We start from the raw sequence: 26272 nt of genomic DNA on the forward strand, positions 1-26272 counted from the left end.
GAAGCTCGATAGATGTTTATTGAGTAAATAAGTGAGGAACCATCACCTAAGCCCTGTCACCAAAGCCCACTCTGGTTACAAACCCGCTCCCCTGAGAAGTGACGAAATGCACCAGAAAGAGCGGGCACTCAGCAGTCCTGCCTCTAGAACTGGCTGCGGCGCTAACAGCCACCTCGTGGAAGGTATTCCTTTAACTGCAGGTGTTTGTTTCCTTTGGCACAGCGATATGTAATTTCCCATTTTTAGAACAATGCTCCAAAGAACCGTCACAAAAACAACCTTCGGAGGGGGCGGGTTTCTTCCTGGCCTCGGCTACGGCCCTGTAAAACAACAATAGCACAGAGATTTTTACTCAAAACAGTTTGCATCTCCCCACGAAATCAGGAGGGCTTTCTAGTTAACTGTGCACAGGCTGAAGAAAAAAAATGTTCCCCCTCATCCCTTGGAAGAGCGTCCTAACAAATGCTTGCCTTTGGGAGGGGTCAGTTTGGAAGCGATTCCACAGTGGAATCTGTTTTGGTCTTGACACGCCTCCCTCTGCGGGTTCCCATGTGGCAGGGGTAGAAAGGAAGCCCGGAGAAAGGCAGGGTCTGTCCTTCGTGTGCCCCGAGCAAGTCTGAGGCCAGAGAGGACAGTGTGTTCTTGAGAACGAGCCAACAGCAGGCCGAAGGTGGTGAGGAACCGGGGCGGGGTGAGATGTGCGACCTCTGGTCTTAGCCATTAAGGAGCCTCTCATCATTGTCTCCAAACCAACTTTCTTCCTGCTTCCTACACGCCAGAGAGGAGCTCCCAGACTTGAGTCCTCTCTCCCCCTTTGCCATCTACCAGCACCCTCCTTCCATCCCACCCCTCCACTCATCTCTACCTGTGGCCGAGCTGATTTCATCTCCCACGTGGGTCTGCATACCCCACCTTCCTCCTACACCACCCCCTGCTCAAGAATGTTCCACGACATCAGTTCCTCTAGAAAATGCTCAGCCTTCTTGGTGGACCGGTCTTCCTTTCCAACTTGATCTTCCACTGTCTCAACATAAATCTTAGGCACTCACCCAAACAGTGATTGGGGGCTCACTTTCCCCCAATCCCACCTCCTCTAGGTACCCCCTCCTTCTCCCTCCCCTGACTTAGAATAACCTCGGTTCTCTCTCTAGGTGCAAGTCCTACCCGTTTTTGAAGGTCCACACAAACAATACCATCTTGCTGATCAATCTGGTTGAAAATGACCTCCATATCTTCTCCCTCACTGAAGCACTATGATTCTGCCCCCTTCTCTCTGTATCTCCACTTTGTGAAGAAATCATTAGCATAACTTTTTTCCCCAAAACATATGTTGAATGGTTGAGAGGAGTAAAGTCTTTTTAGGAAGGTTGAGGGACTTCCCTAGAAGTCCAGTGGTTAAGATTCCATACTTCCAATGTAGGGGTGCAGATTCAATCCCAGGTTGGGAGAACTAAGATCCCACATGCTGTGCATCCTGGCCCCAAAATGAAAAATAATAACAGTGTTGGAGGGAATTATTAAAAGGGAATCAGTAAAGGGAAAACTCTGACATTTCTACACCACCCTCTTCTGAGCGCTTGCTATGGGGCTGCCACTGAGCTGAGAACTTCTTACGTACGACCTCGATTTACCCTCTCAATGAGACTACAAGGTAAGTACCGCAGTCCCTTTTGTACAGACAAGGAAACAAGGGCTTTGAGAAATTTCCTGAGCCTCACAGTTTAAGGGAAGCACAGCTAGATTCAAGCTTGGCTCACAACACGGATCGCTATGGCCAGTAATCAGTACTTCATTCCCAGAGAATTTACCGCACAGAACAGTTGGGATGAACTGGCAGGGAAGGAAACCATGAGTTCTTTCTTCTTCCGACTGAAACAAATTCATGGAAAGGATGCATAAAAGGGATTTTAAAAAGAAGAAAAACGGATTTCAGTTCCTGGAATATCAGCATGCATGATGAAGTTCTCTATGTGCTGTGCTGTGCTAAGTCGCTTCAGTCGTGTCCAGCTCTTTGCGACGCTGTGGACTGTAGCCCTCCCGGTTCCTCTGGCCATGGGATTCTCCAGGCAAGAATACTGGAGTGGGTTGCCATGCCCTCCTCCAGGGGATCTTCTCGAACCAGGGATGGAACCCACGTTTCTTACATTGGCAGATAGATGGAAAGCCCTGAAATTCTCTGTAAGATATCGTATCTAAGGACTTCCCTGGTGTCCCAGCAGTTAAGATTCCGTGATTCCAGTGCAGGGGGTATGGGTTTGATCCCCGGGCATCGGCAAGAGTTCTGATTGTGGAGTTCAAGTCCTGACCCCTGCGCCTACCAGCTGGGAGTCTCAGACAAGCTTGTGAATCTCTCTAAGCCTCAGTTTCCTCATCTGTAAAATGAGCATAGTTACCTGGTCAAAGGGGACTTTGGGTGGATGAAGTGAAATAATCTATACGAAGCTCCTGGTACATATAAGATGTTTAATACGTTATTATTGCTGTTATTACTTCCCTTGGACATGAGAATCTGCATTCCTTTTCATTTTTTTAAACCAAAGCATCACATGTAAAAAGTACATAAAATGCATTCATCTACTTGATAATCATCTACATTTATATGCACGTATATACCCACCACCCCAGTCCGTATACAAGTGATTTCTGTCTCCCTCCAAAGTTCCCTCCTGCACCTTCTCATTCCATATACCCACCAAACACAACCATCATCAGACTCATCATAGTTTCTCTTTGCTTCTCCCTGAACTTCAGATGTCTAGCCAAAGCTATGGTTTTTCCAATAGTCATGTATGGATGTGGGATTGGACTATAAAGAAAGTTGAGCACCCAAGAATTGATGCTTTTGAACTGAGGTGTTGGAGAAGATTCTTGAGAGTCCCTTGGACTGCAAGGAGATCCAACCAGTCCGTCCTAAAGGAAATCAGTCCTGAATATTCATTGGAAGGACTGATGCTAAAGCTGAAACTCCACTTTAAAAAGACTTTACTTCGGCCACTTGATGCGAAGAACTGACTCATTGGAAAAGACCCTGATGCTGGGAAAGATTGAAGGCGAGAGGAGAAGGGGATGACAGACAGTGAGATGGTTGGATGGCATCACTGACTCGATGGACATGAGTTTGGGCAAGCTCTGGAAGTTGGTGATGGACAGGGAAGCCTGGTGTGCTGCAGTCCATGAGGTCACAAGAGTTGGACACGACTGAGCGACTGGACTGAACTGCACTGAACTTGGGATGAGTGGATGCAGACAGCGTGCAATCTGTCCTGGTGGCATGTGTGGCGCTCCATCGTGTGGCTGTACCATAATCAGTGTTTCCAGTCTTCTGTTGATGGGATTGGGCAGTGGTTCCTTTGAACACTCTGCACAGAATTTTTGGTCAGCTCAGGCACTGGTCATACATACCTGTGAGTGGAATTACTGGATTCAAGAGTAGGCATAGCTTTAAGTTTACTAGAATCCGCCAGTGTTCTGAAGAGGCTATGCTATCTCTATAATCTCCCACAGCAATGCACGGTAGTTTCAGTGGTCCCATGTCGTTAGTGGCACCTGGCGTTCACTCTTATTTTAGGATTTCTGCTGGCTGTGCAGAGGTATCTTTTTGTGGTTTTAATTTGCATTTTCCTGATGAGTAATGATATTGAGCCCCTTTTCATAGTTTATTTGGCCATCTGTACATGCTGTTCTGTGCGTGTCTGTAAGGCTTTTGCTCAGCTTTTATTGGGTTGTTTGCCTTTTTCTTATTGATTTATAGTGGTTCTTCATTTACTCTGGAAATGATATATGTACAGATATATATATTGCAGCTATCTTCTTCCAAAACTGAGACTTTCCGTTTCATGTTTTTAAAGTTGCCTTTTAAAAATTTATTTTTTTACTTGAAGTTGATTTACTATGTTATGTTAGTTTCAGGCATACAGCAAAGTGAGTCAGATTTTTTTCATATACTTTTCCATTATAGGTTATTATGAAATATTGAGTATAGTTCCCTGTGCGATACAGTAGGTCTTTGCTGGTTATCTATTTGATACATAGCAATGTATATCTGTCAACCCCAAGCTCCTAATTTGTCCCTCCTTGCCTTTCCCCTTTGATAACTAAAAGTTCGTTTTCCATGTCTGTGAGTCTATTTTGGTAAATAAGTTCACTTGTATCATTTTTTTAGATTCCACATATAAGTGATAACATATATTTACATTTCTTTGTCTGATTTGCCTCACTTAGTTTGATAATCTAAATGGCATTATTTCATTCATTCTTTTTATGGCTGAGTAATATTCCATTGTGTGTGTATACCACATCTTGTTTAGCCATTCATTTGTCAGTAGACACTTAGGTTGCTTCCATGCCTTGGCTATTACGAGTAAGACTGCTGTGAACATTGGGGGTGCACGTATCTTTTCTAATTAGAGTTTTCCTCTTTTCCTGTTTTTAACAGTGGTTTTGATGAAGCGCCCTGGTGGCCCAGAGGGTAAAGTGCCGGCCTGAAATGCAGGAGGTCAGGGTTCGATCCCTAGGTCGGGAAGATCCCCTGGAGAAGGAAATGGCAACCCACTTTAGTACTTTTGCCTGGAAAATCACATGGACGGAAGAACCTGGTAGGCTACAGTCCATGGGGGTCGCAAAGAGTCGGACACGACTGAGCGACTTCACTTTCACTTTGATGAAGAGATGCTTTTAATTTTGATAAAGTCCAATTTATCTAGTTTTCTTCTATGGTTAAGAAGTGCTTTTTTGGTGTTCTCTTTCAGAAATGTTTGCCCACCTCCACAGTCATAAAGACACTCTATATTAATTTATTTTAATAATCTCATGTTTGCGGTCTCTTCCTGTCGAGTTGGAGACTGATTGTTAATTCAATGAGGAGCAAAGTTCTCACACGAAACATCAGTGAAGCACGACCGGCTCCCATGATAACGCTCAGGCGGTAACGACTGCCTAGGTCTTGGGACTGTCCAGTCTGCTCATTGGCGGCATCAGCAGGGACCCTTGCTGACTGGCTGTGCTGCTGAGATTTCACTGGAGGAGCCCCTAAGAGAGGAGCAGCATCTTTTAGAGTGAATCACGGAGGAGGAGATGGCAGTCCCCCTCAGCGTGGGCCCAGCAGCTCACACTCACACCCCCCATGGTGATCACCTTGCAAGCACATCCTCCTCTTCCCCTTTAAAAACCTTTTTCCCATGTATTTCTTTGCTCCCTGAAATGTCCCTTTCATTATCTAGCCATTTATCAACTGGGGGCATTTGTTATACATTTGTCTTTTAAATCATTTCTTCCCTTCTGTCTCTCCATCCCTAAAAGCAGCATTTCTCAGCCTCAGTCCTGTTTTTACTTTGGACCAGATACTCTTGTGCTGGTGGGTGGGGGTCTCTACACTGGAGGATGCAGGACTCTCCCTGTTTCTCTTTTTCCTACCTTTCTTCTCCCTGTCAATCAAGAAACCCACAGGAAAAGTGAGGGGGTGGCTGGGAGGTGAATCATAGCTTTTTCAAGCTCACAGGGGCCTCAGATATGATCTAGTGCAACCCCCGCTTTTAGAGATGAGGAAACGGATCTGAGTGGGGGAGGGGAGGATGCATCAGAGAAGAAAAAAGGAATAAGGGGTGGGTGGGGGGAGGGAAAGGCAAGTGCCAGGCCACAGAGGAAATCAAAATTCCAGGGCCTGAAGCAGAATTTCCAGTCCCACCAGGGAATCTGGGATGGCTTCCCACAGCTCCTTTCTCTGTCCAAGCCACGAGCCCCATTCCAGAAACAGCCCAGTACTGGTCAGATGGAGGTGCAGAACCAGAACCAGCAAGCCCCCAGCATGGGGTCAGGAGTGCCGGTCCCTGGCAGCCCACGCCAGCGCTTCCAGTGGACATAGATGACCACAGTTTCAGCGAGGGTGTTTCATGATGACTAATACCGTAAGTCATATATATATATGACTAATCTTAGCTTAATCCTATAATTATGAGGGAACTGAAGGTCAGGCCACCTGGCCACACCTGTCCTGGTGGAGAAGTTACAGAGCAAGAGATCCATGAGAGCAGGAGGGAGCCCTGAGACCGTGTCAGTCCTGGCCTGTCTCCAGGCAGGCAGATGGCTTGGGAGAGCCCTCGGTCAGAATCTCCCAAGTCACATGGTAGGTGTTAACACCTGTTGAGCGCTTACTAGGCCCTGGACACTGTTCTAAACATCCTGTGAATATATGAATTCAGTCCCTCCTCCCCCAGCCTCTGAAGGAGACGCTGTCATTCTCCCATGTTGGAGATGCTGATACGGATTCCAGGGAAACCTTTGTCAAGCATTGGGGTGCTCTCATGGGGCATCTTTATGGGGTCACAAGGCAATACAAATCATCCCCCTCCTACTGTAGCCCATGTCAACCTCACCCCCTCAGACAAGTGTGGAGGCACTCTGGTGTGTAAACGTCTATCCCTGTAGCTATATATCCATCGCTATAGATATACAGTGGAATCCTACTCGGCCACGCAAAAGAATGCGATAATGCCATTTGTGCAACATGGACGGACCTAGAGCCTATTATTATACTAAGTGAAGTAAGTCAGAGAAAGACCAGTATCACAGGATATCACTTATACGTGGAATTTTAAATGTGATAGAAACAAACTTATTTACGAAATAGACTCACAGGCATAGGAGAAAAACAAACTTACCAAAGTTTGGTTACCAAAGGGGGCAGGGGGCGGGGGAGGAATAAATTAGGAGTTTAGGATTAGCAAATACAAACTACCATATATAAAACAGATAAACAACAAGGTCTTACTATATAGCACGGAACTATATTCAGTATCATATAATAAACCATAATGGAAAAGATTATGAAAGAGAATATATATTTATATGTATAACTGATCACTTTGCTTTACACCAGAAACTAACACAATATTGTCAATCAACTATACTTCAATTTAAATTTTTTTTAATAAAAATAAATTAAAGGGAGTTCCCTGTTGGTCTGGTGGTTAGGATTCTGCACTTTCACTACTGAGGGCCCAGATTAAATCCCTGGATGGGGAACTGAGATCCCAAAATATGAGTGTCACGGCCAAAATTAATAAATAGTAAAGCAAATGTAAATTTAAATAAATAATCTTTTTTTAAAAGCCTACACCAAGAACCTACACAAAGCCCTGGGTGGTGCTCAAGATTTCAGGGGCACATGACGAACATTTTTACTTTAGCAGTTAAGACTTTGTTTCAGTGCTTACTAGAAAACTTCCAGGTTTCATTTATGGTAGTGATATAAAGGTGTTTTTGCAATTAAATGTAAGATTTAACATTTATTTTCTTAATTAATTTATTTACGTCACAGCTGTTCTAGGTCTTTGTTGTGGGCCTCTCATTACCTTGACTTCTCTGGTTGCCAAGCACCAGCTCTGGAGCACAGGCTCAGAGCTGTGGCGCCCTGGCTTATTTACTCCACGGCATGTGGGATCTTCCTGGACCGGGATCAAACCAGTGTCCCTTGCATTGCAAGGCGCATTCTTAACCACCAGACCACGAGTTATGTATCTGTGCTCAGTCATGTCCGACTCTTTTGTGACGTCATGGACGGTCACTCACCAGGCTTCTCTGTCCATGGGATTCTCTAGGCAAGATCACTGGAGTGGGTTGCCAATTCCTTCTCCAGGGGATCTTCCCCACCCAGGGATGGAACCCTGCATCTCCTAGGTCTCCTGCATTGGCAGGGGGATTCTTTACCACTGTGCCTGGGAAGCCCTAAACATAAGGTTTTTAAAGTAAACCTACTTAAAGACAGCTATCAAACAAATAGCAAATGACGGTATGTGGATGTGACAGAAATTCTGACGATAGCATCGGAGTGACTTACATGTAGGCAAGCCTGCTCTGGTCTCGTCCCATCTTGAGAACAGCTGATCTTTGCCGACCCTTTGAAGACCTTGAAGACCTGGGCTGTCCCCTAACTCCTCTTATTCCCACCTGCCATCCTCAGAGCCTCTTTCTCAACAGCCTTGAAGATCAGAGTCAAATAGCTCTCTGCCGTCTCTGCCCCTTTCCACATGTGGGTCACTATTTTAGGATTCTCTCTGTTTTCTGGTGATGAAAGAGTAACCCAGCAAGGCTGATAAATATACTCAAATCCACAAGTAAGAGGCCAAGTGTGACAACAGAAAGGAATGAGGAAACCCCACCCCACTTTCTCTGGACGTGGTCCTGGGCATTCTGCCCCCAGCTGGACTTCTGCGGCTGGGGCCATACCAGCCCCAGGGGTCCTCCGCTGAGGGTCTCTCCCCAGCACTGTTCTGTGAGCTGGACGATGTGCCCAAGGGCCCTGCCCTCTACCCCCTCTTCCTGGGGACACAGTGGCACAGAGCAGCCTCGTGGCTCTCGTCTCAAGAGCTGTGGGTTCGACAGCCCGCTCTGCTCAGCCAGCCTCCAATGGTACTGCTTTCCTGGTGGGACACGAAGGACTGTCCTTCCTGGGCAAATAGGGAACGTTTTCAGAGAATACTCATAAATGAGATCCAGAGGACTCACTCCAAGCCCCAGGCATATAATGACAAATAACAAGAGGGGATTCGAACCAGCCACCAAACCCCACTGTGCCCAGAGATTTCTCAGAAGATGGGAATCAGATGTCATTGGCCTGCAAGTGTCTAGCTGGCTCCTGGACGCCACCTCCCCCAGAGCTGGGCGGGTGCCCAGCTGAGGAAGCCTGAGCCTCTCAGGGCATTGTTCTCTCACAGAAGAGGATCTCGAAAGCAGAAGGAAATTAGAAACAACCATACGATGAATACCAGATTCTCCTCTCTCCCTGCTTCGGCTGCCAGGAGATTAAGCAGCGAGGCTGGCTGACAGCGCACCCCACCCAGCAGCTGCAGGCCCTCCAGGACAGCCACTCCACGGGAAGGGCTGGTCCCCCAGGCCTCGCTGTTCCCTGCTGCTATCCACGGTGTCCATTTTCCTCCTCCACTGAGATGCTGGTGGTTCCTTGAGGGCACGTCTGGAGCTTCCTTCCCACAAGGCACAACAGGGACAAGCTCCAGGCACCCTGTGTTGTTGACTGAGTGACTGATTCCCTCTGGGCACCCGTCTAAGCACTTCCCAGGTATAAACTCACTGACTCTCCCCATAGCCACCCTGTGGGGGAGAAATTATCATGAGTCCCCTGTTAGAGATGATGAAGTGGGGTCCAGGCAACCCAGCCAACGGGGCCGGACTGATCCAATGTGGCAGGTTTGACGGGATCAGACCATCCTGCTCCTCACTTCTCACCAACGTCAGCCTCCCCCAGCGACTCCGTGAGATGTGTATGAAGCCCAAAGTCCTACCCCAGGTGCTGGATAAGGAGGGTGATCCCTGGACAGATGTATTCCCTTCAGAACCCACACCCCAGAGACAGCACAGGCTGGGGATGGACATGAAGGAGTTTTTGAGGAGGTGTCAATCTTACCAACTCAGCAGACGTACACTCCTGCTAAGAACTTTCCCTTAAAAATGCATTTTTTTTTTCCTGTTGGGGCTAATATTCATTTTAACGTAATGTTGTGTTATATGCCGCCTACGTAAGCAGACACGAGCCTCCAGTGTTGTGGAATACTGAGCTCTTGCCTCTAGTCAAACTGCTGTTTGCTTTCTGCTGCAGCCATAGCTACGATTGGAATAAACAGAGGGGAGAGGTTTGGCTCCCAGTCCTACTAGCTGGGCGCTGGGCCACCATTCCCCCAAACAAAGGGGAAAGATGCCAGGAGTGACGGACCAGGGCTAATGGGGAAGAAAAACACTCTTCTATTCCAGGGGCTACTGAGTAGGGTCACAACTCCCCAGAGAGGGGTGGGGAGGGGGCAGGGAGGCATTCCCTTAACCCCTGTGTGGAGCCAGCAAGTTCTCTAACTGTGGGCAGCAGAGGGAGGAGCCGGGCGCCATGACCCACAGCCCTGCACATGATGTCAGGCTTGGAAGGTGCCAGCGAATCCCAGCTTGTCCGTGATGGGCCTGGACCTGGATCCCAAGGCCTCTCTGTCCAGCCCGTGGCTCTCGCTGTCCACCCTGCTGGCCACTGGCTTCAGGATCTGATAGCCCCATGCTGTGTGTGCAGTGACCTCCACCCTCGGGATCATACTGCGTAGTAGCCGTGCCTCTGACCTTGTCCTGGGCTGCTGCGTCCTTCTGAACAAGAAAATCCAAGGACAGGCTTTGTTCTTGGGCTCTCCAGTGTACGATCACACAAGTGTGATCTGTTTCTTTAGAGTCTGGTATGTTGCTGTTTTTCAGGCGCTAAGTCAAGTCCGACTCTTTGCAACGCCATGGACTCCAGGCTCCTCTGTCCTTCACTATCTCCGGGAGTTTGCTCAAATTCCAAGTCCATTGAGTCAGCGATGTTATCTAATCATGTTATTTAACCATCTTATCCTCTCCGGCTCCCTTCTCCTTTTGCCTTTAATCTTTCCCAGCATCAGGGTCTTTTCCAATGAGTCAACCCTTTGCATGAAGTGGCCAAAGTATTGGAGCTTCAGCATCAGTCCTTCCAATGGATATTCAGGGTTGATTTCCTTTAGGATTGACTGGCATGATCTCTTTGCCAGTCCAAGGAGATCTCTTGAGAGTCTATTATATCAAATGTTAAGACAAATGTTGATGTAAAGATCAGGGTTACAGATTCAATTTCTAAATAAGCCCGTGGTCATATCAAGGGAAATAAGGAATTTTCATTCCCCCAGGGGTCTTCACCATCTTGGCCACCTCCAGTCTCAGAAGGCATCTGAGTCTTTTTAGAAAAACCTCCCCTGTGTTCCAGTAACAGCCAGCACCTCTTGTGCAGTGATCTCACCTGCCGCCGCCCCCCCCCCCCGGTTTCTTTCAGGGCACACTAATCAACTGCAATCTTGCTTCAAAATCCTTACCTCTCTTTCCTGCTGGCTTCTTCTGCTCTGCCTATACACACCTTCAGGTATGCCTCGAATGAAAATTCCTGTGTCTGCCTCCTGTGCCCAGAGAGGTCCCATCTCTCCTCTCGCCTTGAACTCCAAACTTCCCAGTAGCCCAATTTCATCTCCTGAACTTCCCCCTGGGGATTCCTAAGGCCCCTGCCGTTTACAACCCAGCCTGGCTACTCAATGGGAACTGCCTCTCAAGAGTCACAAAAATCTAGAAGCATTGAAGCTCACAGCCACTTCTCAACACCCATTCCATTTGACTTCCTTTTGGCAATGAACCCAACAGAAAAGATTTTTCCTTGCAAGAGGTACGTGGGGCAAGCACTGCTTGTTGCCTATTCAAAGCCATTTCCCTTCTCCTTAGCTGGCAGACTCCCAGCTTGGTTCAAACACAGGAAGGAGATTCTTTTATTTCAGCTTCTAGTCCAACAGCAACATGGGTCCTTTCTGACCAGTGGGACACAGATGGAGATCAGCTGGGGTCTTCTGGGGACAACCCCCCACCACCACCCAGCCCCACAAATAAGAGGGAGACATGAGGACAAGATGCTGTTTCCTGCTCTGCCCAAGCGGCTCTGTGTCCTGTCTTTGAACTTAGCCGTGTGAGAATGTGATTCCTGAAGCTGAGGGAAGGTCAAGAGGACCTCAGTGACATTGACCAGAGGTCTGCTACTGGCCATCTTAACCACGAGAAAAATAATCCCTCTTACTCACAGACCGAGAAACAAACTTAGGGCTACCAAAGGGGGTGGGTGGAGGGATTAAAAGACACTTACTCCTTGGAAGGAAAGTTATGACCAACCTAGACAGCATATTAAAAGGTAAAGACATTACTTTGCCAACAAAGGTCCATCTAGTCAAGGCTATGGTTTTTCCAGTAGTCATGTATGGATGTGAGAGTTGGACTATAAAGAAAGCTGAGTGCCGAAGAATTGATGCTTTTGAACTGTGGTGTTGGAGAAGACTCTTGAGAGTCCCTTGGACTGCAAGGAGATCCAACCAGTCCATCCTAAAGGAGATCAGTCCTGAATGTTCACTGGAAGGACTGATGCTGAAGCTGAAACTCCAATGCTTTGGCCACCTGATGCGAAGAGCTGACGCATTTGAAAAGACCCTGATGCTGGGAAAGATTGAAGGCAGGAAGAAAACGGAACAACAGAGGATGAGGTGGTTGGGTGGCATCACCGACTCAATGGACATGGGTTTGCGTAAACTCTGGGAGTTGGTAATGGACAGGGAGGCCTGGTGTGCTTTGGTTCATAGGCTCACAAAGAGTCAGACACGACTGAGCAACTGAACTGGAACTGGAACTGGAGGGATAAATTAGGAAGCTGGGATTAACATATACACACTACTGTGTATAAAAGAGATAAGCAACAAGGACCTAGTGTATAATTCAGGGAACTCTACTTAATATGATGTAATAACCTATAAGGGAAAAGAATCTGAACAAGAGTATATATATACATATATATTCTGAATCTTTGTGCTATATACCTGAAACTTACACAATACTGTAAATCAACTGTACTTCAATTTTTAAAACTAAAAATAAATCCCTCTTGTCTACATCATCACTGGACAGATTTGCTGTTAGCTGTAGCCAAAAGGGTCCCCTACCAATGTGTCACGCCCCTCCTCTTACTGACTCTTACCTTCCTATCCCTCATTCTCAGGTCCCCTTGACAGCCCCTCCACCACCCTCTTTGAAAATCAGTGTCGTCCTGGCCCTCTGTGTTCCATACGTGCATACCCCCATCAGCCACCTGTTGATCAATTCACCAAATACCTGTTGGCACCTTCTGTGTGCCAGGTTTCCCTCACAGACTTGACACTCAGGTGGGGAGACAAAAAGTAAGCAAGATGAGTAAATAAAAATGCCAAGTTGTGATCAGTGAGTGCTCTGAGTGAAATGACTGGCTAAAGAGGATGTTGAGAAGGATGTGGAGCCTCCTTGGGTCTTGGAGAGTGATCAAACAGGCAACATTTATGCTGAAGTTTGAAGAATGAGAAGAAGCTGGCCATTCCAGACAGTGGCATGGAGGATGAACCCAAAGAAGGAAAGATTCGGCACGTTATGGGGATCCCAAGGAAGCCAGTGAGGCCAGAGAAGTGAGTGATGGGAGGCAGGAAGTCAGATGAAGATTACGAGGGTAGACACTTGTTAAGTCACAGGATGGTGGTGGTTGTCACGTTAGGTGCAGTAAGAGGTCATCGGGCAAGAGGATTAGCAATCAAATTTCTGTTCCTAAAAGGTCATCACGGCTGGAATTTGGAGCCAGAGTGGAAGTGGGAACCCCCTGTGGACTCAGGAGTCTCCCGGGTGAGAGGCAGTGGTGGCTTGGCCAGGAGGGTGGCAATAGAGGTGGAGAGAAGAGGTGTATTTCCTTTGTGATGTGGTCCCAAGGTGCACATTATGGAACTTGCTGATGAGTGAGATGCAGGAGAGGAGGAAAAGGGAGACACGGAGGATGGCACTCACATGCTCCACCTCGAACACATGGGAGAATAGTGCCATTTACTGAGACGGAGAAGCAGGTTCAGGAAGGAGAGAGGAAGCCATTCTTGGAGCTCCATTTTGGAAATGCTGAGTTTGAAATGCCTCATAGACATCCAATGAAGAGGGCAAAGTTAGGGCTCAAGGAATTGAGACTTTGGAGATGAACAGCCTACACAGGGTCTTTAAAGCCACGAGAATGAATGAGATCCACTGAATGAAGCACAGTAAGAATAGAAATGTTGTTCAGTCACTACGTTGTATCCGACTCCTCTTTGACCCCATGAACCTGGAGATCCTATGGACTGCCAGGTTCCTCTGTCCTTGGGATTTCCCTGGCAAGAATACTGGAGTGGGTTGCCATTTTCATCTCCAGGGGATCTTCCCGATCCGAGGATCAAACCCACGTCTCGTTTACTACTGAGCCACCAGTGAAGCTCCAAGAACACAATAGGGCCATTCAAGTTAGAACTATCATTTCCTTTTCACTTCGTCTCTCTTCTCATGTGTTAGACTGCCACATCTTATCAGTTCTAAACTCAGAACATGGCTTAAAGCTGTCCTCTCTCCTGTCCCATGGCTGGAGTCCTTCCAGCTCTCACCTGTCTCCGCTGGAGACTTTCAACCATCTCCTGGCCTCTGATCCCTCCAGTTCATCCTTCATTTTGCCACTTGTGGAGTCTGCCTCTGCTCAGCAGGAGCAAAAACAAAACCAGCGAGTCCAGGAGGTGACCTCAGAGAAGCTGTCATGGAACACTGCCAGGAGGGAGCAGGGTCACCCAGACCTGAGCTGGAGAGGCAGCAGCAACAGAGAGAGAGAACCAGGTGCCCAGGCCAGTAACCATGGCAACCAGGGAAGGTGTGGCAGATGCTGGCTGAGCACCCTATTAAAAGTTCATCTCTGGCCAGGGTTGGCTTTATTAGCCCAGTTCCCTTGCACCAGCCCATGTGGTTTCAAACTTAAAGGTACCGCCCAACAGCCAGCATGCCAGGGGCCCTCTCTAAAGCAGATATCAGCAACAATAACAAAAATAGCAATGACTAACGTTTATTGAGCACTTAACCATGTGCCAGGCACTGTGCCAAGTGCTTCACATATAGTCCCTCATTTAATAAAACAACCCTATCTACAAGGCAATTTATCACAGATGCAGACTCTGAGGTTCGGGGAGGTTGAGAAGCGGTCACAGCCAGGGCTTAGGTGTTGGACAGATATGGGTTTGTCCCAGCTGCATGACTGGGCTTTGTGAACTCTGCAAAGTGGGATTAAGTGAGCTAGTTAACTCACATTAGGCATTTGGCTCATGCCTATCACAAAGGAAGTGCCTAATACTGATTTTGTGGTTGCTATTGTTTTGATGATGCTGAAAACAAAAGTTAGCTGGTGTCATTTCCCTGTATGAAAACCTCCAGTGGCTCCCACTTCCCAAAGATAAGGTCACCCGGGTCTCCCCAAAGATAAGGATGCCCGTGTCTCACCAGCTGGCTCCCCCACGAAAAACATCTTTCGGCCATGCCCCGCCTCTCACGCTTCCCAAAGGCACCTCTGAGCCTCCGCTCCCACTGGTTCTGTGCCCAGAACACTCTACTTGCCCTTTCCACCAGGGAGGAGGTGGGAAGTCGTCAAAAGAGAGACCCCCCAGCTTTCAGCTTATTGGACCCACAGTCTGGGATGTCTCTCTCATACTTGCATCCCAGGCACCTAGCATAGAATCAGTTACTCAGGAGTGCGGACAGATGTAAATATCAAGAGCTCATCACCTTTTTAAAAAGGAGTGTGGAGAGGATTGGTGAGGAGCTCAGTTCAAGATTCCAGGAAGAGCCAGCATCTCGGGCCAGCCCTCTCAGCTGCCATCAGTGCCATCACCCCCACAAGCCAAACACAGCTCTCAACTTAATTCTCCTCCAACAAAACTTCAGAACCATCTTGGGAGCAAGATTTCTAAACTGAAGGAAACCAACAACTGAAGGTTTTGAGGGAACACAAGCCCAGGGAACAATGTCTGGGCAGAGAAAGGCTGTCCCCCAACCCATTGTCTCTCCCACGCCACCCCACCCCACCCTCCGCAGCCCAGCTTTCATCTCCAGAAACGCACCTCACGTCTACCCCAGGTTCTTGCTCAGCCAGAAACCTGGCAGAAGAGCTACTAGTGATCGCCTGGAAGGTTTCCTCATTAAAAAGCCTCTCTAGAAGACCAGAAGCCTTTTGCTCTTGTTCATTTCAGTCACTCAGTCATGTCTGACTCTTTGCAACCTCATGGACAGCAGCACACCAGGCTTCCTTGTCCATCACCAACTCCCAGAGCTTGCTCAAACTCATGTCCATTGAGTCGGTGATGCCATCCAACGATCTCGTCCTCTGTCGTCCCCTTCTCCTCCTGCCCTCAATCTTCCCCAATGTCAGACTCTTTTCCAAAGAGTGGGCTCTTGACATCAGGTGTCCAAAGTATTGGAGCTTCAGCTTCAGCATCAGTCCTTCCAATGAATTTCCAGGGCTGATTTCCTGTGGGATTGACTGGTTGGATCTCCTTGCAGTCCAAGGGACTCTCAAGAGTCTTCTCCAACATCACAGTTTGAAAGCATCAGTTCTTCAGCACTCTGCCTTCTTTGTGGTCCAACTCTCACATCCATACATCGGACTACTGGAAAAACCATAGTTTTGACTATACAGACCTTTGTTGCAAAAGTAATGTCTCCACATTTTAATATGCTGTCTAGGCTTGTCATAGCTTTTCTTCCAAGGAGCAAGCATCTTTTATTTTCATGGCAGAAGTCTTTAGTCTCAAAAAAATGTGTGTTAATCTTATAGGTTGGATAGCATGGGGAACCTTAGTTTCCCAACTAGGGATCAAACCCATGCCCCCTGCAGTGGGAACATGAAGTCTTTACCACTGGACTGCCAGGGAAGTCCTGCAATTAATATATTCTTAAGGAGCCTGCAGGTGGACTCCTGGGGGCTCAGATGGTAAAGAATCTGCCTGCAATGCAGAAGACCCAAGTTTGATCCCTGGCTCAGGAAGATCCCCTGGAGAAAGAAATCGCTACCCACTCCAGTATTCTTGCCTGAAGAATCCCACGGACTGAGGAGCCTAGCAGGCTACAGTCCATAGGGTCACAAAGATTCGGACACAACCGACCATGCATGGGCAGATCACACACCCCACTTCGATGAGAGGAACAACAATAACAGATAATGTCTATTAAGCCCTGCCTGCATGCCCAGTATTTCACATTTATAATCCCATCTTATCTGTACAACAGCACTGCCATGAACACTGCTTTATTGTCCCCATTTTTGGCCAGGGGGAAACTGAGGCTAGAGAACAGCTTGTAAGCGGCAGCAGGGGGAAGAGGAGCTGGGACTGGATGCACTCAGCCTCTCTCAGGAGCCAGAGGTCCTACCCACTACGCTGCCTGTTCCTCTGCACTGCCTGCAGAGGGGGCTATGATTCCATGAGTCCATGGTTTGGGGGGTCTGTTGATTCCTATAGCTTCTTATTAGCTGCTATTATCTGGTGGGGTAGGGGAGTGGGGCGAGGATCATTGGAAAAGACCCTGATGCTGGGAAAGATTGAAGGCAGGAGGAGAAGGGGACACAGAGGATAAGATGGTTGGATGGCATCAACGACTCAGTGGACATGAGTTTGAGCAAGTTCTGGGAGTTGGTGATGGACAGAGGAGCCGGGCAGGCTACAGTCCATGGGGTCGCAAAGAGTCAGACACGACTGATTGCCTGAACTGAACTGAACTGGGGAAGGCAGGAAGGAATTGTCAGCACAGTCCCCTCTCGCTAGAGCCTGGTTAGAGCCATCACAGCGCCTGCCATGTTTTTATCTTGAAGACCTGGCTAGTCAATAGCAGAGCCAGGATGTGAACCCAGGACTTGCACCACTACCTTCCATGAAGGTTACAGTCTGGTGTCCACAGGAGGTTTTGGCTCACCCAGAGGAGTGGGGACTGGAGGAGCCTGGAAGTAAGAGGTATAGTTTGAATTCTAGGTCTGGGTGTAGGCACTCTGATTCCAGAACACATCTCAGCAAGAGGATTGTGTCTAAACACACTGCCACGGGCACAGTCGGAAGCTCCAAGTTTACTCTGAGGCTACCAAAGGGCTTGGAAGGAATGCCATCTTCCACCACCCGCCAGCACCCTCAGAATGATCACAAACAAAGAAGCTATCAAAAACCAAACCATCATGAAATCTAGAAAGATGGTACCGATGAACCGATTTGCAGGGCAACAGTGGAGACACAGACGTAGAGAACAGACTTATGGACACGGGGAGCCGGGCAGGGAGGAAGGAGAGGGTGGGATCTATGGAGAGAGAAACACGGAAACACATATTAGCATATGCAAAATAGATAGCCAATGGGAATTTGCTGTTTGACTCAGGGAACTGAGACTGCGGCTCTGTAGCGGGGTGGGATGGCGAGGGACGTGGGAGGGATGTTCAAGAGGGAGGGGACATGGGTGTACCTATGGCTGATTCATGTTGATGTTTGGCAGAAACCAACACAATACTATAAAGCACTTACCCTTCCATTAAAACTTAAAAAAAAAAAATTGAAATAACAAGAGACGTGAAGAAGGAGCTGCCTTTGCCACTTTATCCTTTGGCGGTAGGGAACGAGGGAGCATCCCCGAGTCCAGGGAGTATGTGAGCTCCTTACTGGCCACTCAATCTCCAGGTCCTCCTCCATCATCCTTATCACTGAGGGCCCTTGAGGACCCTAGAGCATCACTTCACCTTAGAATAAGGCTGAGCTCATAAGCAACAGCTGCGCACCAAGAATGAGGGCGGAGCTACATCCTCAGTTCCCAGGGGCCAGAAAGTCAGAGCTGCAACGGGCCTTAGCAATGGTTCCCCTCAGCCCCCTCACCTACCCTCCCTGCCAGCCCCTTGCAGAAAAATGTAAAGTCAGCCCTCAGAATGAACAAAGCCAAGCTTTGTTAAGCACGGAATGACTTTGGAGGTGGGTGGAGGGAAAAAATTGGCCGGTACTTGTGTTACTCACTTTACAGCTCTGATTTCGCTCCCCTGCCTATCAGAGGCAAAGGGTCCCCCTCCTGGTTCCTCCTGTCTGTGTCATAAGTTCCGTGCGGGCAGGAGCCAGCTCTGCCTCCTTTCGTTGCCCCAAGCCTAGCATGAGTCTCTCCAGGTGTGGTACCTACACCAGATCCACCTGGGGGCCTGATGACATCGAATACCCAGCCCCCACTCCAGATCTACTGACTCAGACCCTCCAGGGTGGGGCGCAGAAATCTGTGTGTATCCAGCACTCCCACTGATTCTGAGGTTCACTGTGGTTCCTTTATGTAACCACGGCCCATCCCACTGAGGAAGGCGGCCAGGCCCTGATGGGAACCATCAGGCTGGGAACCAACCAACCAGGTGTGGACTAAGGGATTTCCTGGGATGGGGGACTCCCAGGGCTAAAGCTGGAAGAGTCCGGGACAAGCCAGGACGGTTGGTTATCCTGCTACTGCTAAGTCACTTCAGTTGTGTCCGACTCCGTGCAACCCCATAGACGGCAGCCCACCAGGCTCCCCCGTCCCTGGGATTCTCCAGGCAAGAACACTGGAGTGGGTTGCCATTTCCTAGCTCCTCTCAAAACTCCACACAAGGGACTTCCGTAGTGGTCCAGTTAAGACTTCACCTTCCAATGCAAGAGGTGCAGGTTCGATCCCTGGTCCAGGAACTAAGATCCCACATGTCTTGAGGCCAAAAAACCAAAGCAAACAAATTGTAACAAATTCAGTAGAGACTGTAAAAAGGGTCCACATCAAAAGAAAAATGTCAAAAAATAAAAATAAAGACTCTGCGCTTCCACTGCATGGGATGTGGGTTCAGTCCCTGGTCAGGGAACTAAGATCCCAAATGCCGTGTGGCACCAACCTAAATAAATAAATAAAAGATTAAAACAAAACAAAACAAAACATACAAGGACAAAAAGCAGGAGTGCCCAAGCTCACAGGTGAGGGATTATCTCCAAATTGCTCATACTTGAAGTTGGAATGGTGTTGAGAGGTACTCAGAGTTGAATGTGGGCATTGATGATGTGATGGGATTTCACAACACTTCAAAAGAAAAAAGGAAGTCAGCCCAAGAGGAATTGACTTGGGGGCTCTGGAAAAGGGTGCATCCTCCCTAGGCTGTCCCCTCCCCCAAAACCTACTGTTGCCACCCTGTGCTGAAAGCAGCAAATGCCTGCCCTGAGCGAACTGTTCCCCTGGGATCAGAGGGGTCACCCTGGGCAGGAGAGGGTCATGAGACTCACATGGTGTCAGAACCAGAAAGTCTCCTGGAGACCAGGCAGCCCTGGTCCCCCATTTCTCAGAGGAGAAAACTACGATCCCCAGGGCCACGTGATTGGCAGGTCACACAGCTCCATAAGTTCTCCAACTGGGCAAAAAAATAATGAGCCAATAATAATAATAATAATAATAATGAGCCATGCAGGAAGGGGAACTAGAAATACTAATTGAGGAGGGGGCTGGACACACAAACTGATATGAGTGAAAGAGTGTGTGAGGGTCCATGGTATTCTAACCCGTGTTACAGATGCGGAAACTGAGGTACACAGAGGTCCAATGTGGTTTCCATGGTTACATGCAGGAAAACTGCCTTGCAAGTCATCTGTCCACAGTGGCTGAAGAAGTGGATTCTGCCAATGGATCTTAAGATTTGCTGTATCTGAAATGAGGGACTCTTGTGACAGTGTTCAGCAGAAAGGTGGGCTGGACCACCAGGAGTTGGAGCTGGAGACCTGGATCCAGAGACCCTGTCCCTAAGCCTTCAGCCTGGGAGAACTTTCCAGAGAGAGTGTGTACTCGGCCAAGTAGGGATGACCTTGGAGGGGGCACACCTGGGGGTGATGTCTACTTTTCCCCTTCACCCGTTTTGAGTTGTATGAGATAATTAGTAAAATTTTGGCTTTTTTTCATATCCTTAAAAACTGACTGTATAGCCCAGTCAACTACATTTATTATCTTATAATAAACTAATGGAAAGAAAAATTTTAAAGAGAATATAGTTATACACGCATCTATGTGTAACCGAGTCACTCTGCTGTGCACCGGAATCTAACACAATAAATAACACAATCAACTATCCGTCAATAAAAAAAAACGAAAAGGAAAAAAATGATTCCAGGGAAAAGGAATCTTTCTTTAGTGGATAGAGAAGAGCCGGAGGCTAAGCCCTGAGCTCTGCGCTTAGCCAGAAGATGTGAGATGAGGATGGTGGAATTTTAAGGTCGAGGCTGGGATCAAAGACAAAAAAAAAAATCAAAGGACCCTCATTAACTGGAAAGAAGGTGGTCATAGACATCCTGGAGACGGGGGGTGTCTGTATTGCTGCAGGAATGGACTCTAACTTGCTTTTTCAAGCACAATAAGATAGATGATTTAATCTGGAGATCATAAGGCATTTCCATTTTTCATACTCAATAGTAAAGGAGGACAATACCTGAGGATTTTCGAACTGATCTCAAAAGAGTATTTTGAGTTCTTCGTAATTGAGAATTCAAAAATATTCCCTCCGAGTCCATGACAAAATGGGAACAATCTTCCAGGAATGGATGTCTCTGTGGTTGGCCCAATAAAACCTTGGCTTTGCGGAACCCTCGGGGAATGAATGAGTCACTTTATGGACTAGAATTTCCTGAATGGCTGAAGATGAAACCTTTAAGGGACAAACATTTCAACCTTTAAATAGAAGTCTTTCTAAAATGGCCTCTTGGCCTCTTGCGTTCTAAAACAGAGTGCCCAGGACCTCATGTCACCAACCCCATTTCTAGGCAGCACTCTAGAGCTTAAGAGTGCCTGCAACTACGCTGCTTTCAGGATCTTACATGAAGAACTTTCCTTCTCTCACCCTCCTACTCGGCTGGTGGGAATGTAAGTTGGTGCAGCCAGTATGGAAAAAGCGTGAGTTTCCTGAAAAAACTAAAACTAGAGCGAATATATGATCCAGCAATCCCAATCCTGCGAACATACCCAAACAAAACTATGTTTCAAAGAGATACACGCTATGTTCGTAGCAGCACTATTCACAATAACCAAGACACGGGAACAATCTAAATGTCCATTGAATGGATAAAGACGATGTGGTGCATATATATAATATAATACTACTTAGCCATAAAAAAAAAATGTCATTTGCAGCAACATGGATGCAACTTGAGATTCTCACACTAAGTAAAGTATTGTTAGGTTGCACCAACCTAATAATAAATCAGAAAGAGAAAGACAAATATCATGTGATATCTTATGATAGCATATTCCACTTACATGTGGAATGTAAAATATGGCACAAATGAATCTTTCTATAAACCAGAAACAGAACTGACTTGTGGTTGCCAAGGGGGAAGGGGTGGAGAAGGGAAGCACTGGGAGTATGGGATTAGCTGATTTAAACTATTATATATCGGATAGATAAACAAGTTTCTACTATATAGCACAGGAAACTATATATTCAATATCCTGTGATAAACCATAGTAGGAAAGAATATTTTTTAAATTATAGTTTTATGTATATAACTGAGTCCCTTTGCTATTCTGGAGAAGGAAATGGCAATCCACTCCAGTACTTTTGCCTGGAAAATCCCATGGACAGAGGAGCCTGGTAGGCTGCAGTCTATGGGGTGGCACAGACACGGCTGAGCGACTTCACTTTCACTTTCACTTTGCTGTGCAGTAGATTGACGCAACACTGTAAATCAACTATACTTCAATCAAAATAATAAAGAACTTTTCCTCTATAACCACAGTCCCTCTATCTGGCCACACCGCTGTTCCTCATGCTCACCATCTCTTCCCATCCCTCTCACTTCGTCTCTAGTCTCTAGTCCTGCTCCTCATCCCTCCTTAGGACTGACAGTTATTGAAAACTCAGCTGCTATGTCCAGTTGGGTCAGCAGGTTTCTCTGTCTCTATTTATTAAAGCTACAGAACTGAAAACATACTGAAGAAAGTCATGGAACTGTGTTGCAAACAATCATAGAAATAGCCCACAATCATTCAACCCAGGACATTTTCATTTAAAATTTTTCATGAAGTCCTTACACCCTCAAAGTAACCAGCAGGGGCAGTTTTAGCCACATTTTTATGAAGAAACTAAGAACTCCAGGTTAGAAGAGTTCTTATAAGGTCACCTGACCAATAAGCTGCAGGTGGATAACGTGAATCCGGACCCTCTAACTCCAAATCCATATATTTTGCTACTTCTTGAATCACCTACTCTGAAAATATCTGGTATCCAAAATCTGCCAAGAGAATGGGCAGAATAAGTAAAAACAGGCACTCCAGCTGAGCTCCTTTGATACAAAGATCAGTGAATTCAAGCCTGATAGGGACTTTTTACTATCAGTGTTAAATTGTTGCTCATGCAAATCACTGTCATTGTTCATTGCAAAGAAGTGTTGGGTATAAAAAAGCCTCTGAAGTGTTTCTGCAGATGAACCAAAGGATGATGTGGCTGTAATGGGTTTGCACTGTAAGTGTGTGCACATGCTCAGTCGCATCCAACTCTTTGTGACCCCATGGACTGTAGTTCACCAGGGTCCTGTCTATGTGATTTTCCAGATAAGAACACTGGAGTGGGTTGCCATTTCCTTCTCCAGGGGATGGTCCTGACCCAGGGATCAAATCCAGGTCTCCTGCAGATTCTTTGAGCTACCAAGGAAGTCCCCCCCATCCTGTAAGCGTAAACAGCCTTAATGGAATAAATCCAAGGTGAGGGTCAAGGTGTCATTCTGCTTTTATCTCAAAGTCCTATAGACCAGAAATGTGCTCCTAATGATGTATCCACCTTCACCTATTCCAGGACAATACAACAGTGCCTTAACATTGCAACAAGTTAATGATACAGAATATTAGCTATTTGGATTTTTGCAATGCTCATTATGCCTTGCCTCACTAGAATATTCCAGGAAGACAAGGACTTGATCTTGCTTATTGCTATTCCTAGGGCCTGGAACATAATGAACTTTCAATAAATACTGGTTAGATCAATGAATCTAGTAAAACCTTATCAGTTCAAAAATGTCCCTGATTGAGAATCTGTGATCATTTAAACAGAGGTTATTAAGCAAACTGACAGTATATCTAAGATGAGGAAACATCTAAACTATGTAGGATAACAAACTATTTACAAACAACTTGCTTGTTAATTATGATTATTTGTATACACATAACGGTCCCCAAGTTTTTCTGAAAGACCTGGTTTACTTGATGGTTATGCAAAGCCTAGGTTCTTCCTTGAAGCTTAGTTCATAATACTTTAAGGATAGCCTTCAAAGTAATGTAATTGCATTTTAAAAAAAGAAAATGCAAGGACTTCCCTGGTGATTCAGGGGTTAAAACTCTGCATTTCCACTGTAGAGAGCATGGGTCAGATCCCTAATTGGGGAACTAAGTTCCCATATGCCACGTGGTAAAAAATAAATAAAATATAATAGTAATATATAATAAATCATATAATAATATAAATAAATATAAAAGAAAATACATATTCTACAATTCAAATATTTGCAGTGATCTCATCAGAAAGCATATCCTATAAACACCTTAAAGTCTCGATGTTTCTATTCTCCACATGACTCGCCCAGCATCCCAAAAATGTATCTTGAAACACTCAGTCCTTTTGACACTGAGGAAAGCATGCCAGCAGCTGTAGCTGGCTTGAAAAAGAAATATGGAAATGCTCTCAGGCAGTTTCCAACTACCCTGCTAGAACTTATAGCAGTGCCTTTCTTTCTTCCATCTATATATATATCGAGTGGCCCAGGTTTGCCATTTTCACCCATCAGATCACGGCATATGGCCTAGTCTTTTGAAGTTCAACTCAGCAAACACATCCTGCAATCTGACCCGGCCCCAGGTTTGAAGGCTCAAGGATGAGAAAACATGTCCTTCCTCCCCTCCAGAACCTTCTTCCACTGGGGGGAATTATACAAGTTACATTATTGGAGAAGGAAATGGCAACCCATTCCAGTGTTCCTGCCTGGAGAATCCCAGGGACAGGGGAGCCTGGTGGGCTGCCATCTATGGGGTCGTACAGAGACAGACACGACTGAAGTGACTTAGCAGCAGCAGCAGCAGCATACAAGTTACATTAATTATATTGGGATTATACTGACATAACCAGACTGTAACAAGAGCTACGGTTGAAGAGTGCTTAAGCTGCTGTGTGGGTACAGACAAAGGAACAGATCTTTCCACAAGGGGGAGAGGTGTCAGGGACAGAGAAGGTGACATGCGAAACTGTTCAGATTTACAGTGTAGACAAGGTAGGGAAAGCAGAAAGCACAGTTCATCTATGTATGAACACTGGATCATAAACCAAAAATTACGTGGAAAAACCTCATAGAGTTGAGAAAATACTCGTGTAACTAGAGCTCTGGTTCCTAACCACCAAAACCACAAAAACTGAGAAGATTAAAACTCGTCTAATCATCCAATTGCTTCATCACACAGCCACAAACTGAGGCTTGAATGCCACGTAAAGGGTCCAACCAGTGGTCATCAAAGGCGGGCAAGGTCAATAACTTTGTGAACGACCGTTTGCCACAGATTATCACCTCCTGCCAATCTTTATGTCTCATCTCTGTGCTTTCCGGGAGGAGGAGGGGGGCGTGGCGGACCTTCTAAAGAGTCAAATTGTCCACAATAACCCCTTGCTAACCCAGCTGGTGAATTTCAGTTGAATACATAGATAATACGAGATATTATCTATGATGGGTCTGTTGCAACCTCTCAGAGGTAACCTTCCCTGCCACACCCCAGATGCCTGCTCCACCTGTGGTCTACCGCTGCAAGTTAAAGAACCTCTGATTTATTTGCAGCAATACAGGAGAAGCTGGGCTAGAACTTCAGCCTCCTGCAGCCATAAGCATGAGGATAAAGGGATCAGTATCTGGAGCCGTGGGGAGGCAGGCAGTCCTTGGAGGAGAGCTTTCTGGCTGCAGCAGAGTTTAAGCTACCCTAGAGCAGAGTTTCTCAAAGGGACACTGCAAACATTTCATGCTGGATAATTCTTGGTTGTGGGAGTTGGGTCTGTGCATCCCAAGTGTCTTAGTAGGTTCAAGCTGCTAATGAACCAAATACTATACACCATAGTGGTGGCTTAAACAACAGGACTATATCTTACAGCTGTGGAAGCTGAAAGGCTGAGATCGGAGTGCCAGCATGGCGGCGTTCTGGCGAGAACCCTCTTCTTGGTTTGCAGACGACCTCTTACTTGCTATATTCTCATACAGCTGAGAGAAAGAGAGGTTGATACCCAACAGAAGACCAGCAGGGGCTCAAACTGGGATGGGGACCACCCACCGTTACCACTCTCACTACACACGCTCTGTGTTCAACCTGCAGCTATTAACACAAGTCTTCCACCTCACCTCCCAGTCTGTATTTGCCTTACTATGAAAACAAAACTCAAACAGTTGGGGCTAGTCACACCCCCACACCACAAACCTCTGAATTATAATGGGTATTTGAAAGTGAAGTCACCCAGTAGTGTCTGACTCTTTGTGACCCCATGGACTGTAGCCCGCCAGGCTCCTCCATCCATGGGATTTTCCAGGCAAGAATACTGGAGTGGGTTGCCATACCCTCCTCCAAGGGATTTTCCCACCCAGGGATCGAACCCGGGTCTCCTGCACTGCAGGCAGACTCTTTACTGACTGAGCCACCAGGGAAGCCCCTACAATAATGGATATTTTATATCCATTATAAATGGATATAATGGCCACATAATGGCCACTTAATCTATGGGCTTTCTAGTGGCTCAGTGGTAAAGAATCCCCCTGCCTGCGCAAGAGACCCAAGAGATGAGGGGTTCAATCCCTGGGTCCGGAAGATCTCTGGAGAAAGA

General features: G+C 46.8%; 1 protein-coding gene across 2 annotated transcripts in view; it reads right to left on the reverse strand.

The window, feature by feature from the left end:
- The window catches only part of AHNAK (AHNAK nucleoprotein), a 95251-nt gene continuing 68979 nt past the window's right edge, over positions 1 to 26272 (reverse strand). For both annotated transcript variants that reach the window (XM_069565961.1, XM_069565960.1), the window contains exon 6: positions 1 to 320. In XM_069565961.1, coding sequence (XP_069422062.1) covers positions 313 to 320 — 8 coding nt within the window. In that variant the 3' untranslated portion in view covers positions 1 to 312. The remainder of the gene's footprint in view (positions 321 to 26272) is intronic.

This window comes from Ovis canadensis, chromosome 21 (assembly GCF_042477335.2).
Source record: "Ovis canadensis isolate MfBH-ARS-UI-01 breed Bighorn chromosome 21, ARS-UI_OviCan_v2, whole genome shotgun sequence".
In the NCBI taxonomy this organism is placed as follows: domain Eukaryota; kingdom Metazoa; phylum Chordata; class Mammalia; order Artiodactyla; family Bovidae; genus Ovis; species Ovis canadensis.